General features: G+C 44.7%; 2 protein-coding genes and 1 long non-coding RNA gene across 22 annotated transcripts in view; 1 reads left to right on the forward strand and 2 right to left on the reverse strand.

The window, feature by feature from the left end:
* On the reverse strand, positions 1-4222 carry SDF2L1 (stromal cell derived factor 2 like 1). The gene is made up of 3 exons (XM_023937860.2): positions 3984-4222; positions 3065-3261; positions 1-1865 (listed from the first exon to the last, which is right to left on the reverse strand). The coding sequence occupies exons 1-3, from the start codon at positions 4150-4152 to the stop codon at positions 1587-1589; spliced, it is 645 nt and encodes a 214-aa protein (XP_023793628.2). The 5' UTR covers positions 4153-4222; the 3' UTR covers positions 1-1586.
* YDJC (YdjC chitooligosaccharide deacetylase homolog) overlaps positions 4212-16350 on the forward strand; it is a 23032-nt gene continuing 10893 nt past the window's right edge. The window contains exons 1-3 of one of the 5 annotated variants that reach the window (XM_023937547.2): positions 4212-4554; positions 7586-7800; positions 13050-13222. In XM_023937547.2, the coding sequence (XP_023793315.1) occupies positions 13065-13222 (158 nt within the window). In that variant the 5' untranslated portion in view covers positions 4212-4554; positions 7586-7800; positions 13050-13064. Of the gene's footprint in view, positions 4555-7585; positions 7801-12348; positions 12436-12489; positions 12969-13049; positions 13223-16350 lie in introns of those variants that run through there. The other 4 variants (XM_086856388.1, XM_023937550.2, XM_023937552.2 and 1 more) reach the window with 4 other exon arrangements.
* Positions 9228-16350, reverse strand: part of LOC111936540 (uncharacterized) — a 12644-nt gene continuing 5521 nt past the window's right edge. For 2 of the 16 annotated variants that reach the window (XR_015277821.1, XR_015277822.1), the window contains exons 2-7: positions 14135-14257; positions 13854-14049; positions 11579-11715; positions 11341-11454; positions 10903-11161; positions 9228-10286 (exon numbers count right to left, since the gene is read on the reverse strand). This is a non-coding gene — a long non-coding RNA (uncharacterized LOC111936540). Of the gene's footprint in view, positions 10351-10719; positions 11162-11340; positions 11504-11578; positions 11716-13853; positions 14050-14134; positions 14515-16350 lie in introns of those variants that run through there. The other 14 variants (XR_015277815.1, XR_015277817.1, XR_015277807.1 and 11 more) reach the window with 13 other exon arrangements.

Genomic DNA, 16350 nt, shown 5'->3' on the forward strand with positions numbered 1-16350 from the left:
TATTAATCACATGAAAGTTTATTTCTAATACAAAACAGCAAGTCTACTTAACCTTCAAAATGCCTGCAATTCTTAAATACACATGTGCAACTAGAATTAGTAGAAAAACATTTTTATGTTTTTCTTTGAAGAAAAATAGCAAGGTACACAGAAGTGCTCTTACAGAGGTTCCTTGTTCCATATGGACAGATCTTCCCTAGCAGAAAATCCTTAAATAAAACCTTAAGCCAGCCTAAACAGCACTCTGCATGAAGTACAGAGAGCAGCTGCTGGATCTGTAAAGATGAAATCGACTGCCTGCTGCACCCTCTCAATACAACACCAACACTGCAGCTCCTGACCACAGCTTCCTGCTTCTTTAACTGATTGACTAATGAGCACCGTAATCAGTAAACTATTTACACATGGAAACAAGAACACCTGATTGTTCTGACTTTTCTCACTCATTTAGTGAGATTTCAATTTGAAACAAAATCGCAAATATATGGTAGTTTGAATTTTAATCAGTATTTCCAGTAACACTGTGTAAAAAACACACTGAAAAATTAATTTCTCTTTTCACAGAGGAACACAGAAATTCTTAACTTGTTCAGTGAAGATTCCTTGCTAGAATTCCAATGCATACCACTCTGTCAAAAATCCATGACCAAACCATTGTCTCAGATTTTTTTTTATTCTTCTGGGTTCACACATAAAAACCCCACATTGGTGTATGCCTCACTATTTTTTCACCTGGATTGTCATACTGATCTTGTAGAGTGTCACAGGAGTAAGCCAAATTCAACTCTTCCTTTGCACCGTAAGAAAGTTTGTAAAATTCTAATATTAATTAAGCAAGCAGCAGTTTTCCACACCTGTTCATAGAGCAGAGCAGCCTTACCAATGGACAATCAGCTGTACCACCACTACTAGAACATCCAAATTTTTTGGATGAAGTGAAAATATTAAAATTTTGCCTTCTTACTCCAACATACACAATATTTTCAAGTCTTCCAATATAATACAGAATGAAACTCTCATAAGACATTGGATGCAATTTTCAAATGGATACTTTTTTTTAACTTAAAGACTGAATAGCTGACTGCAAGGCATTCAAAAAACACCATATTTCAGAACCATTTTTCCATTTCTAGACTCAATCCATCTCCTTATCAATAACATTGTTTCACTAGGACAAAGAAATCTTTGGAAACAAAAAAGTTTCCAAATATTTAATTACAGCTGGAAAAAGATTACAAAATACAAAGTTTTATTGAGACTAGAGGAAAGTACTACTTTCATTTTCTCATTTCCTTCAATTTTGAGAAAAAGTAACAAGCAAATAAATGACAACAAAACCTAACAGATGTATGAACTAGTTTCACCAATAAAGCTTGGAAATTCAGAAAGGATTTCACCAAATAAATGTCAGTGGCTGAACCTGGCAGAAGCCATCCACCACTGAAGTGCTGCATTCCTAGAATGAACTAATGCCCTTCAGTAAAACAGAAAGTCAGTCGCTCAGGCAAGGCAGGACTTAGAAGAGACCAAGGATTAGCATCTCCGAACACTGGAGTCAAATGGAGCATTTTGGATCCTGTGTCAATTCAGAGCTCATCATGTTTTGCAGGGTCCAGACTGGGTTTGATGAAGACTCCCTCCATGGCTTTCCAATAGTTGTGGTGGTTGGCAGCAGGCATGCCATGAACTTCCCGCTGGCCTCTAATGGGGTGGCCGTACTGCTCCCCCGTGATGGACAGGAACACCTCAGTCCCCACGTGCTTGAAGCGCACGGCATCCTCCCGCTCCCAGTAAGTCCCACTGCACTGCACAATCCAGAAATCCAGGTCATCTCCTTCGCCATCATCCCCAAAGGCACTTACTTCCTGTTAGAGACACAAGCTTCCTGAAGTGAAAGTGTAAGCAAACACCTCCAGGACACACAAATAACAAGCACAGACTCAGCAGAGTTCAAAGACAAGGATGGGGAAAGAAGTGTTGTTTTGCTTTGTCAACAGTTACCAAAGCCAGAAGCAGTAAGGTTCTACCACTGCAATCTGAACACAAAGTGCCAAGAAACTCAAACCTGTAATCTGAGCAAAAAGTGCTAAAAAATCCCCAAACAAAACAAAACCCCACAATGACAGTTGAACATTCTTACCTTAATGACAACATATGACGTTCATGTCTATACTGAAAAATGAAACCTGGGGGGAGGTTTTAGACTAAATCCTTCCCAATTCTTTTGAAATGCTATTTTCCCATCACTTCTTTTAATAATTATGTTATCTAGACACCCTACACAGAGCTGGACCTTATTGTTTCAGCCATTTTACCCATGGTGAAAGAAAAACTTTTCCACAAAGAGTCAGATCTTCCAAGTTTGAATGTAACAACCTATCAACATAGCCTGATGGAAGACTGACAGGACTAACAACAAAAATCTTCCAACAACTGCAATATTTAAGAGAGATTTTCAATCTTGGAGAAGTAGATGTTCAAGGACAAGACTGGGGCTGAACTACAGTTAGAAATGACACTCTTCTAGATATGTACAAAATTATAAATAAATATGATTGCAAGAGCAAATTAAGTTTTCCTGTGGAAGGGGGACAGATAAATAAGAACAGTGAAATGGAGATATCAAGAAGACAACTGAGACTAAGAGACTGGATCACCAAGGAATGGACATAGGAATGCCTAAAGTTATAATACATGATTAGTTGCCTGGCTCTAGAACAATCTTCACAATGTTGAGGGAGATACTCAATCTCCTGCATCTTGAAAACACCAAACATTTCAGGACAGTCTTCCTAGTAGCAACGGTGCAGGAAAAAAAAGCAGATCTGTTAAAAGTACTGTGAAATACCAACTCTGGCACATACTAAATATTACCTTTGTCAAGAACTGAAATACATAATTTCGAGATGCAGAAAAGCCTATACTTGAATCTGGATATGCACAGACATACTGCTTCTGGCAGCTGGTACTCAAGCCTGATTCTCCAAAAATCCAAGTGACTGGAGAGACTATTGTCAATAGCATGCACTACTTACACAAAAGCTTAAGATTTAAACCGACTCACTTGGTTATTGGAAAGTGGTGATGGGAAGTGATGAGTGTGCAGATTTTTCCCAGTGTTAACATGGGTAAGTCGTATGGCTTGCCCACATTTCACTGGTGTCCCACGCTGGCAACTGCTGTCACTCTTCCCACGGATCCGCCAGTAGCTGTTGGCATCATCTGAAGCTTCAACTCCTGTCACTGACTGCTGCCCACTTCCTGTTTGAATAGAATTAAATGACACAAGACTTATCCCGCTTCCCCAGTTGAAAAACACACAAGAAAACTACAGAAATTTGCTTTAATGTTGTCATGCCTTCATGTTTATGAGCTGCTTAATTCTCACAGCCCACTTACTGACTGCAACAGGAATGCAGGCACCAAATAATCTTTCAGAAGGAAGCAGTGAAACAGCATGTATTAGCAGATGCAAACTGTCAAAGTTCATAGCAAACACACATGAAAAATTTCTGATCCATGACAGGTACTATTCACACCATCCCACCTTTATCAAAAATACTATCAAGGTCTTGGTGTTTCCGGGCAGACCAACACCCTGGTTGCCAGAAACAGACAGTGGGAAGGTACTGCGGAGGCCCTTGAAACTGAGCAGGGATTACCTCAGGGACGAGGACAAAGCACCCCTGCCACATCCTGATTGCAGGGCCCGCAGAGCAGCTGACACATCTTCCTGTCCCCTAGGCCTCAGCATTCCCCTGTCCCTGCCGTGTCTCCAGCCCACCCCATCCCTGGCCTGCCGCTTCCCCCTGCACCAAGGACAGGAACCCCGAGAAGCTCCAACATCCCCCACCTTCCCCACCACCCTCAGTGCCTGCCCACCCCCGCCATTTCCTTGCCAGGCACAGCCTGTCCTCCCACGCTTCCTCGCCCCCCTCACAACCCGCGCCCCTCCATTTTCCAGCCGGCTGGGCCCTCCTCACCGGAGCCGTACTTGACCTCGTGCGAGTGGAGCCGCACGCTGTGGCGGGTGTTGAGCAGTTTCAGCACCGAACCGCAAGTCACGGCGCCCGGCGCCGGCTCCCTGCCGTGGCACAGCGCGGGCAGCAGCGCCAGGAGCAGCAGCGGGACGAGGCGGCGGCTGTCCCGCATCGCGCCGCACCCGGCCGGCCCCAGTGCCCCCCCCCCTCAGCCCAGCCGCCACTGCCGCCCTCAGCGCGACGCTTCCGCTCCCCGACGCGGGCCCACCGACCGCCCGCCAATCCCCGCCCGTCCCCCTCCCCGCCGCGCGCTTTCATTGGGCTACGGCGAACCGGCAAGAGGAGAAGTGACCAATCACAGCCCGCGGCGTGGCGGCCCCCAGGGGAGGACGCGAAAGAGAACTGCTGCCGCTGCTCCCTCACGGGGCCGGGCTGGAGTTGCGTTGCCGCCGCCCCCGGGCGCCTTCACCGCCGGGCCCGGAGCGGTGTCACCGCCGGCTGCTGGGCACCCCCGGGGCAGCGCTGACACGACTCTGCAGTCTGCCCTTGCTGAGAACGTAGGAAGGGAGGCCAGGTCTGTCACTGCTGCCCTCTCGTCTAATGGGGTGTGGGCTGTATGAAAAATTACAGCCAGATCAGGCTGAGGGGTTGTTAAAGGGCCTTGGCGGAAAACGTGCTGTGGGTTGGACTATTCAGTTACCATCGAAGCCAGGGAAGGACAGTTGTCCTCACCGTGAGAGCCGTGTCAGAGACACACTGGCTCTGAGGTCACAGCCCAGGTACGGGCAGGGTTTACAGCCAGCCTCGGGGAGCCGCGCTTGGCACTGTCAGCTCAATCAGCCCCTGCTGTTCCATTCAGGCCACTTCTGGCTCAGAGCTGGCAGGCGGCACATTTAGGTCTGCTCCTCCCTGCGGTTCTGGCTCTTAGAATGGAGTAAATATGTACCCATTTGGGGGATTTATAGAGAAAAGTAACACAGTATTGAAAAACAAAGGAAATTCAAGTTTGTGGAGTGACTTGGATGATAATACATCACAACTCCAGTCATTTCTGGATTATATTAGGGCTTCTAATTATAGGGCATAAACGCTACACAAAGAAGAACTAACAATGGTTGCTGTAACATTAAGGTGTAGCAATAACATAACCTCTTTGCTTTTGGATCCCAAAATTCACCTTCTGTGTTTCAGTCTCTTGCAAAGTTCTTATTACAAAGAGATTATTAAGATCTCTTCTGTAGAGAAAAACCTGCATAAATTAACACACATACTGTCCTTTATTGCATAGTTTTCCAAACTGAAGAAATACCCCTTCCCCCAAAAAAAATCTCAATAAGAGGCAGCCATTGACAAAGGACATTTGAACTCCTACATAGTTCTTTTGTCTCTGAAACTCCTTGGATTGACCCATGTACCACATCGCAGCCTTGTGTGAGTCCCACATAAAGACTTCAGAATTGTGAAGAATTCAAAGTAATTCAAAAGAGAGAAAGATTTTGATCTTTGTCCCAAGGAAAGAGGTAGAAGGGCTCCCATCTTGAGACTTAAATCTTTGTAATAATGGTATTTTGTCCTTGAAACAGCAAAAAATTGAAACACTGAGCTTGGTAATATAGGGTGATTTAGAAAGCACATTAGTGTTGCTGGGTAGTCCAAGCATCATAAGATGCTCAGCTGATTCTCTCTTCCACCAGTCCTGAAGCTGCAGGGTTTTTTCCTGCTCATGTGATACCATTCAATTGAATGGTTAGGTTTTTTGTGCTGACTTTGGCCTGTTTTCCATAGCTATACCTACATTTAAGAAAAATCTCTGACTAAAATGCCAGGCCAGCATTAAAATAAATCCAAGTGCTAAACTCAGACACATACACATGTGTCTATACACATACAAACACACTCAAGTGTGCTTTTCTCAGGACAAGAAAACTCATTTTCTACTGCTGGAGATATAAAGCTTTACTTACAGGAAAGCAAAAAATCCCCCACCGATAGTCAAATGCCATATTTTTATGTAATTCTAAGCAGCCTTGCTGTTCTAACTAAGACAACAGCTCACATTTGCCTCTGTTGTTGTAACTGGGGCAAAACCAGATGTCTGTGGTTGCCATTTTAGCCATGGAAAATCAATCATATGGGGCTTTAGCAGGCACCTGTCTATCTTTCTGGGAGGTCGCTCAGTCTCAGTGCATTTAGTGCCGTTTACATGGTGCTCCCTACAATGCTTTTCAGTCCCACTTTAGAAACATAATTGGGTTAGAACGGTTGCCAACAAAGAGCCCATCAATGCCAAACACCCATGGCAATTAACAACCACCTCATTGCCACAGGGCCCTCTATTGTTTCTGGTAGACTCCTGTAAGCTCCAGGTAAAATTGCCTCAGAAATTATGTGGCTTCACCTTGGTCATGACAACATCAGCTTTTTTTAATAGAAATCTCTTTATGATTCTTGTTTATGCACAGAAACAAAATAGTTCAATGGTGCTGTAAAAGAGGAGAAAGAAAAATGCAACTACAAAGCCTTCAGTTACACCCCTTGTGCACAATTGATTTTCAAGCACTTTGGAAATTCCTACCATTTTCACTCAGGTGCAGCTGTAGGTATAACCTGGCCTCCCTGAAAAAATGATTGAGCAGTGCCAAATGCTACTAACATGCAGGAATGAAAAATCTGTGGCACAGAAAAATTTCAGAGGGCGAATACTTACCCAAAGCAACAGATTCTAGAAAAAGGATATAGTTTTTATATTGGCCTTTGTTTAAGATGCTTTGAACTTTGTTTGCTTTGCATGATTGGAGCAGTTACTGACAACTAAGGTAGCAGAGCTGGCATCTCCTGGGTGTGATCTGCAGCCCAAAAAGCACTGGTACATCTTTTGGTATTGACATCCCTTGATTTATGGACAACACTGCAGCAACACTTGGGTTCTTTCTCAGACCAACACAAACCTTAGGCAAAACAGACAGGGACAGTTCTGAAGCCATTAGTACAGAAAGTATGTTAGTACCTTATACAGAAACAAGCCCACATGAGCTCTTCCATTGGCTTTTCTCTGCATCTGGTTCCTTCTCTGATGTCAATAAAGCTGAACTGCACTGAGTTCAACAGAATAACTGTAGACAATCAGGTCTGCAAAGATTCTGTGCTTTTCTTCTGTCTCCTTCTTTCACTCCACACTGAGGAACAGCTGGTTATAAACCTCACTTCAGATGAAACAGTTGTCTCCCCTGGCATGCCTCACAACAGAGCTCTTCCAACTGTGACCCCTAAGCCTCATACAAACAGTGAACAGGAATAATAATGATAAAATGCTGTCACCCAGGGAGAAATCCAAGTGAGAAAAAAAGGCTTGCCAAGAATTTATAGAATTCCAGTTTCTTATCACTCAGCCTAAGTTAAGGTATAGATAACCAAAATAATTTGCTTAGATTTTTGGATTCAGTACATAGAAACATAATGTAAGAATAAGCAGAGTAAGTAAATAAGCAGAAGACATTTGACAAAAAAAGTATTAACATATGCATATTTACATATTTAGATTGGAGATTTTTTCATGTCCAAGATGAGATGATTTGATGTTTTTTAATTCTGTCTTCTATTTCTAGTCTTAGAGGTAGAGAGGATTTCCTGAGAAATTCTGCAGAGTCCTGGCTATCTGTGTCCATCACTGTCGCCATCTCTCAGCCACTCTCCTGTCTGATGCTTGTCCTTCAAGAACAGGTTCCCCTCAGAACCCCAAAGGAATTAATCTGTACTTCCACTCAATCAACTGAGATTTTTCACTTGTTTTCAATGATGCTGGGAAGTGACAACAATCACTGTAAGTGATCTGCCAGATTAACTTCCAGGTGTAGTAACATTGCTGAGGTGTTTCTGATGTTTGCATTAATTCCCTTTTTTCCCCCTTAACATAAGGACCTGCGTCTGGTATCTTTGATCCACATGACCTCCTGATCAACATTTGTAAAAATCAGGTTTAGGCTTAACTCTGCTTTTGTTTAGACAGTAAGTTGAAGCTGAGGAATTTATTTTGAATTTGTAGAATGATTATTATTATTTAGAATTATTGTTAGACTTATTAATTATTATTTAGAATTATTTAGAATTTGTAGGCATGGATTGGAATTGTTGTTTTGAAGATTAGCTTCTATTTTAGAATAAGAATGTAAAAATGCAATGTACATCAGTTCAGGCAGCTTTTAAAATAACTTAGTTCTTCATGGAGTTGAAAAAACCTCTAGACATCTGTTTCCTTGGTAGGTAAATATTAATGTAATCCTGAAAATTTCTCTGAACATCTATGCATCTTTTATATAACCTGCTCCTCTCTGACCTCAACAGAGATAATTTCCTCTAGGAACTGTTATTATAAATACCAAGAAACGAACTCCAGATAGTATAATAACTTTCGGAGAGGTCAAACTGAATTCCTGATGCAATCAAACAGGTAGTGGAATCAGTCAGTCTGGGTTTAGCTATTAATGTGCACAGTTAAACAGTACCTATTTTGGACCTATCATTTAATTGTCTATGAGAAATATTCCCCATCTCAAATCTTTTTTGACCGGGTGTCTGTATATTTAATAGACCTCAACATCAGGCAAAAAGGCATCTGGAAAAGGAATGTGCAGGCTTTACATCATCTCAACCCTGGTTAGAAGTCACAGATGCTATAGCTTAGTTCATATTCAAATACTAATTTTTACCACACATTAGACACTGAAGGAAATGCAGCACAGAGAAAATAACCCTCTGAAAAAAGGGAGAGTGGCTTAAAATTCACCATCAATGTGCCACAGTATCACCAAGGACCAAGGCCTGCTAGGTGCATCAGAAGGGATTTGAGTTTGGTGCTTTTAGCAATCCTCCATAATTTAATGCCAAGTGCCAAGTTAATAAGAAGGTCACAATGGCAAATTTTGCCTTTCAGCCACCTTGCTAGAACCACAAACCTTGCCAGGTACTGGCATGATTTTGTGCTGGTGTTAATTCAGGTGTTTCAGACATGGGCCAGGGAAGGTGACAGGTACTACCTGGCTGTGTCACATGGTAAGCAGGGAAACCTTTCCCTCTTAGCAGATGTACTACAGAGTTTGGGGATTTCAACCCTTTCTGATGCAGGATGCAGGAAGCTGTTCTATGGATGAAAAAAACCATAGTTTAAGCATTTCATGGTTCAGAAGCAACTGAACCTTAAAGATTTACAAAATTTTTGAGGCTGGGACGGAGAAGAAAATATTTACATCCTTTCATTTAGAAAATGGATTTTACTTTGTGTCATTTCAATGCCTTTTACAGTTCACACTTTCAACAAAATTTCATGCAAGGAAAAGACAAACAAAGTCCTACTGTGCTACCATTGTAATCCCAAATGAACTAACCAGCTGCAGCCAAGGGAACAAGAAAAAGAAAACACATTTTTTATGTCAACATATAAACAGATGCCTTGTTGGAAGCAGTAATTGTTGGAAAACACTTTTGTGAAATACAGGAAACCTCAAAATTTGCTACTGATTAACTCAAAGTTCAGGGAAAGAAATTCAAGCTCAAAAGCAGTAAAGCACTTGAGGAAGGTGAGAACTCCTGCTGGCTCTTGCAGCTAAACTGAGGTAGGGCTGTGTTTTGTTTTAGTTAAGCTGGAAGATGCAGCCTTTCCTTAGTCCATGTCCTAGTTTATGCAGCTCCACCAGAAATACTGGCCAATGTGCCTATCTTCACTGCAAATGAAAGACTGTCCAGGGGAAGTCAGCCTTGCCTTTCAGCTCTGGGTTGAATTTGTAAGGGCTTTTCCCCGCTGGGCTCTGTCGGGGTCAGCTGCAAGGGCTGTCCTGGCAGCCAGCTGTGAGTGCCGGCTGCAGAGGGAGCACTGCTGCTATCTAAGGGGATGTGGCACAGGGGCAAGGGTTGCTTGCTGGGGAATGTTTGCTTCCAGTGGCAGGAAGAAGAGCTGGATAAACAGGTATGAAATCAGAAAAGAAAAGCCTCCAGGAAGTGTATTAAATATTTAAGAAGGATGTTACCGTTAATAGCATTAAATGCATACTAAGGTTAAGAAGGCTGAGAAGCCAAGCTTTGTCTAAGATTCTTATGTTGTGCCTGTTCTCACCTGTGCAGAGTCAGGGAGCACTGGCACTTCTAGAAAGAGGCAGAAAACCCCAGAGTTTGCATTGGCAAAGAGAGGAGATACTTATTTTGTGATTCATGACATTACTTCAGAGTTGTGCTGACTTCAGCTGTTACAGTAACAGCACTCATCACTGAGTGAAGACTCCTGGGGAATGTGGGCAGGCTGTGACGTTCATCTCCCTGAAAGGGAAGCAAGTAGCAGTTGCACAAATATCCCCTCTGAAATGCCAAGGGCACTGGAAACCTTTACAAAACATCAAAAACTTTTCAGTGACAGAGCCATACGACTATCAAATGACAGAAAAGCTCACAGGAATTGCCTGAATGAAGATTTAGCAAGTTGTCTACAGCATTTTAGCATGATCCGTTTTGAATTTCATTTCATATGGGTTTTTTTCTAAGAGAAAATGTCACTGAAGAGGCAGAAGGCTGTCTCCAGCTCTCACCATCATTTGCAGTAGTCATTGCTCATTTACATGAACAGGAAAGAGCAAGAAAGAGTGAGAAAGTGACAAACAGCTGATGTCCCCTTTATGCAGCAGAAGTCTCCCAGTGCTGCCCATTTTAAGGCCTGCAGGGAAAGCAAAGCCTAGGAACCAAATTCTCTCATAAATAATATTGCTACTACCCATTTTATTTTTCTCCTTCAAAGTATCAAAATAAACTTACAAACTGTCATCCAAAATTTAGCTACCCCTCCAAGTGCCCTCAGGCTAATGGAAACAAAGTTCTGTAGCAGTTTTGCTAGGTGGACTGCAAATGATGAGACCCTAAAGATAACAGGGCTGCAACCTACCTCAATTCAATGATTCCAAATTCCTTCTTAGGAGACAGATCTGGAAAACCACTACTCCCACAGGTGTTCATGCCCCCACACAGATGTTTCAAACTTCAGATGTGAAAAGGATACAATTTCCTCTGCTGAAGTGTGCTTCTGTGTCTCCAATCAGCTGGTTCTTCCTTTGCTGAAGACAGTCTCTGGCAAGTCTCAAAGACAAATCATGTCTGACTTTGGGGCATGGACATGCCGGCCGTCTTTTAGGAATTTAACTCTGCTGAAAATGAGACACCTGAAGGCTTTGGTTTCTTTACACTTTCTTTACACACTAATCAAGCAGCAGGATTGTCAGTCCATTCCCACAGAAATGACCCTTAAAGTCTTTTCCAACCCATTTCACTCCAGCTGCTCTTCCAAGAAGCTGGTGCTTGGCTTGTCAGCTGTTTCCGCACTTACCTCCACACTGGCACAGGTTCAGAGGTGTAAATCGCCATCGTCACGCAAGAGTCCCACTCCCAGTGTGATCCCAGCTTCCTGGAACAAGTTACAGCAAACACCAAGGCAGCTACCCTGGATTCATGGACATGTTACCATGGCACTTTCTGAGCTGCCATTCTCCCTACACCAAACATGAGTTTATTGTTTCTCCTGAAATATCAGAAGTGGGTAAATGTTTTGGGATAACACTACGGACCAAGAAGAGGGTTGTTCCGCTTTGATAGAACTTCATCTTCTTCCACAGGTGAAAAATGCTGGCTAATAGTATCTTCCACTCTCCATTTCAAGCTGAGTACTTGGCACTTTCATTCTGGTAGATCCAGAGTAGCTTTTCTGCAGTGAGAAAAAGCAGCTCAATGGGAGGACAAACAAGATTTTACATGCAGCCTGATGGAGAACTGGCTGACATCCAGCACTGAATGACAGCATGTCAGAAGCTGCCCTTCGTGAAACTCTCGTCTGTTCTCCCTGCCCTTCTCTAGCCCAACACCAAGAGCCATGTGACCTCCTGGCCAGGGTTTGCTGCCCTGTGGCTCTGAAGTCAGACTGAATGCACACTGCCACCAAACCAAGGTGGGGGAAAGCAAGCAAGTGGCTACGGTGATAGTCACCGATTGCAGGATTATCTATCCATGGCATCGTTGGGATCGTCAGTTTTGCGCTGAAGGCAGCACAGAGCACGAACTGAATTGCTTGTCCCACCCTCAGCCGCAGGCGAGTCTCTCCTCGGGAGTGTGGAGCAAAGACCGCCACAGAGAGCGGCACGGGTCCCGGCCGAACCGGGCCGTGCGGCGCTGCGGGCCGCCGCCGCCAGGGGCCGCTCCGGTGCTCGCCGCGCTCGGAGGCGCCGGCGCTGCGGCGGGACCGCCCTGCGCTCGCCTCGCCGCGGGAGCTCCCGCCTGGGACCGCTCGGAGCGCGGGCAGGGGGGATGCTCGGCCGGGCGGCGCGGACACAGCTCCGCCGCCGGGGCCAGCGTTCCCCCCGGGGCAGCGGCGGCCGCGGCCGCCCACACCTGGCGGCGGCCCTGGGACCCGGATCGGGCCGGAGCGGAGGTACGCACCGCCCCGGGCGCTGGAGGGGAGTGGCGAGCCCCCTGCTCCCCCGCCACAGCGGGAAGGCGGGGCCGGACCGCCGGAGGCCGCTCCGTCCCGGTTGTCCCCGGGGACACGGCCCGCACCCCCTCTGGCCGCGCCCGATGGAGCCGGGGATCGGTGGCCGCGAAGACGTCACGGCTGCGGGCTTGCCTCAGGTGATCCGCACCCGTGCCATTTCGCTGGGCACCGCGGGCGAGGGTGTGCTCGGGAATGGAATTTGACCCTCTCTTGTACCCTCGATCGATTAAATCATCCCACCAAGTCCCCGAGCTTTCGCACGCTCCTCATCGCCCGAGGTACAAAGTATACGCAAGGGTTTGCCCCCGCAGGGGAGGGCACGGCGGGTGCTCTTAGGCAGGAGCAGGCAGGGATGGTGTGAGCCCGGCGGCCACACGCAAATTCAACCACTGTGCGAGCTGCGAGACAGCGGCGGGCTGAGGTGGAGCAGGAGGAGTTAGTCAGGGGCTGAGTCACGATTGGGTTCGCCCCCGGTAAGCCTGTCTTTTCCTGTTTGCCTGTGATCTGCAGACTGCCGAGTCTACCATTAAACCTCCTTTTACTTTTTTTGCCAGGGATGACATCTAAGGATGCTTCAGGTGAAGCTAATAATAACTGGAGATGACTTCGGCTATTGTCCTCGGAGAAACCAAGGCATTGTGGACTGTTTCCTGGCTGGTGCGATATCTAACGTGTCCCTTCTAGTCAACGGAAGTGCTGCAGCAGATGCAGCCAAGCTGGCAAGGAGGTAAGCTACTTTCTTTAGCTCCTTTGTGGATAGCCTCCATGAAAAACCAAGCCTGGAAAATGTCGTATTTTGTAGCCCCAGAATAAACACTGTATCATAGCTCAGGCTGGTATAACAAAACTGTATTCAGATACATTTACTAAGACTCTTTATAGTAAAAGCAGTGATCTTCTAATACTAGTAGTGGTCTTTCTCTAGTATTAGCCACTGCACCTTTCCCCCCCACCCCAGGATAGGAAGTCATTTCCACTATTTGCCTAGTAGAAATTGGGTTTGTCAGACTTTCTCCTTCCACACTTCTAAGAGATACATCATCAGAAGGAAAGTGCACATTATATAGTTAGACCAATCTTACTACCCCTAAAACTATAAGAGCATAAAAGCACAAGTCTTTAAATCTACTATAATTGATCCATTTCACCCAGGCCAAATACAAGGTCAGACAGGCTCATTGCAGAATCAGGGGAAGGTGTGATCCTGCAAAGGCTGATTTATAAATCTGGACAGTGGAAAACTTGACTTTTTCCCCACACCATAAACCTTTTTAAAAAAAGCACATCAATATTTATATTAATTCTAGGCTTGATAAACGTATCTGTAAAAAATGCATACATAAATAAAGGAACAATACCTTGTACCACCTTTACTTCACCAACTTCAGAGGCTGCTGGCACAGTTAGCTCTGCAGCAGATCAAGTGCTCCGTGGCAGTCTCATGGTCTAGTCTAGCAAATCCTTTAATAGGAAGCATTATTTGTATTTAGGAGGTAAAACCCAGTTTATGCTTTATCTCTGGTGTGGCCAGGCACTTGGAAGCAGGAGTATATCCTGAAAGAGAGAACATTAAGGTTGAGAAACAATTTAGGAAAGCAGAAAAGGAAAGGAGCTGTACTGCTGCTAAATAAACAGAGACCTTATGCTTTAAATGTAGCTGCTGTGGGGGAGAGTTTCATGAGAGTCCTGCTGTCCTTGTTCTCATTGAGCACCTCTCCTCAATTTGCTGTGGTTTTAGAGGTATTTGGAAATTGCTTCTTTGCTGTAGAGCAGTGGAAGAAAGCCAAGGTGCAGTGTTAGTGGCAAACTGGTCTGTAATAAGGCTAGAGATTCCTCACAAACATCAAGGGAAGAACTGCCTGGGAATGAGAAGGGGAGAGGCACAACACCAGTAAGATTCTTAAAATCCTATTAGTAAATGAAACAAAACACAGAGATAAAGCCAGCACATCTCTCAGACACAGAGGCACCGTGAAACCCTTTAAGCCCCAGTGGTCTGGTAATGTTGTCAGCTATTTTAGCCATGGTCTTTAGCAGGCTTTTAAAATAGAATCCACCTGGCCTCATTTCCATAGCCAGGAAGTAGGCCATGGAATCAGGGGTTTAGAAAGCATCTTTGAATCCAGGTCATGACACTTGTGCTGGCAGCTGATATGGGTGTGAAAACCCACTTGGGAGAGCAGGGGACAGCAGAGGCTGCAGCCTGCTGCTCCAATTTGATTTTTTCTGGGAGATGGGCCTGTGAGGGGGTGTAATTTTGAATTATCAGTGTGAATGAAATGGATTTAAATCTATTTCTGAGCATATAAGCAGGGTCACTTTGGGAACATCTGCCAGCTCTGAAGATCAACAGCCCAGATTCTACAGTTCCTCATCTGTGTAACTATCTGCAGGTGAATTCAGCCATACCCAGGCATGGGGGGAGTATTAGCAGGTGTGGAGAAGTGATTTCCTCATGTTGAAATGCAAGCCCAGCCTCAGCTGCTGTTAATTGGCACCTGTGTGTGTAAACAAACCCCTGTGTCACCCCTGAGATATTTGTTCATGTTACAAAGGCTGACGCAAACTCTTTCTACACAGATGACAAATAGGTCAGATTTGCTAGAAATGTCATTGAGTCCTTCTCATCTTGTGGTGCAGAAATTGGAAAGTATCATTTGCTTGTCTGCCTTGCCAATATTATTCCTTCTTTCCCCTGCTTGGTCATCTCCCATCCCACTGTAAATACTGAGGCTTTTCATTTTATAGGATTAAAGTCTGCCTGTTTTTTTTCTCCCCATGTTTGTCTTCCCCTGTTCAGCCTTGACCAGTGGTGTAAGCAGGAAGAGTGGATCTATCCCCAGCTGAGAGAAGAGGCTTGAAGCAAATAGCTTGTCCTTTCCTGGGGCACATTCCAGTGCGGTGGAATTTGGTCTTTCACACACATGGTGCCAGGATTGTCAGAGTGATGGACTGCTTTTATGGCTTCTTGATAAACTGTCTATGACATGATTGCTTGTCACTGCAAGTCTTAAGCTGTCACTCCTCATCTGGTATTCAGATAATTGGACACAGGAAGAGCTAATTAATAAGTAGGCAACTTTTCCTTCCTAAGCACCTCATGCTGCTCTGCAGTGTTAGGACCCAGCATCTTTCAGAAAGGAACACAGGTCTTCTGAAATTTCTTCATTCCTTTCATTTTCACAATAATTCTGTAGTTTCTTGTTATACCATCTGTTGCCCTGAGTCTTGATTAAAAGCCTTGGCAGACGTGATAGTCAGCAGATCTTTGTATCAGCTCTAACACAAGCCAACTGAGCAGCAGAACCAAGCAGTAAAAAATGTACCTTCCTTAACATTCAGGCTCAGCACCTTGGGCTTTCCTCATCTGCTGTCACAACTGGGCTGAAAGAAGGGGCACACTCATTTCTGGCAGCAGAGAAGTTTCAGCAGAGGCCTGATCCATCACCAAATGACAAACCTATTGATAGCATCTGCCAGAGCAGAACATAACCAGAACAGCAGGTGGGAGAACAGACTGCCATTGTAGGTTGAAGATTTTTTTCAGTAACTCAAAGCTTTTCTCTTTATGGGGCCTTGACTGACTGTGATTTCCTGCTTATTCATATAATATAATCACAATTTTCTACTTAAGAGGCCCTGCCTTGAAGTCAGGCTCTGGAATAATCACCAGGAAGTCTGTCTTTCTCAGAAACTGGAAGGGTTATTTCATAACTTGAAGAGATGCCTTAATTTTTCCTTAGAAAAGTTGAGATATAAATAGAGACACCTAAGACAGTTTGCTGCCATATCCCCTTTACATCAAACAGCTCAGGTGTCACTGAGCCTTAGGACCCTTTTCCATTTGATTGTGTC

The sequence above is a fragment of the Cyanistes caeruleus genome, chromosome 18, assembly GCF_971803275.1.
Source record: "Cyanistes caeruleus chromosome 18, bCyaCae1.hap1.1, whole genome shotgun sequence".
Classification (NCBI taxonomy): Eukaryota; Metazoa; Chordata; class Aves; order Passeriformes; family Paridae; genus Cyanistes; species Cyanistes caeruleus.

What these genes read in the sequence shown, in the direction of transcription:
- SDF2L1 (XM_023937860.2), bottom strand. Translation starts at nt 4,152, where the DNA reads ATGCGGGACAGCCGCCGCCTCGTCCCGCTGCTGCTCCTGGCGCTGCTG. An exon ending in CGAGGTCAAGTACGGCTCCG is followed by an intron (nt 3,262 to 3,983) that starts GTGAGGAGGGCC and finishes CTATTCAAACAG; the next exon opens with GAAGTGGGCAGCAGTCAGTG. An exon ending in CACCACTTTCCAATAACCAA is followed by an intron (nt 1,866 to 3,064) that starts GTGAGTCGGTTT and finishes TGTCTCTAACAG; the next exon opens with GAAGTAAGTGCCTTTGGGGA.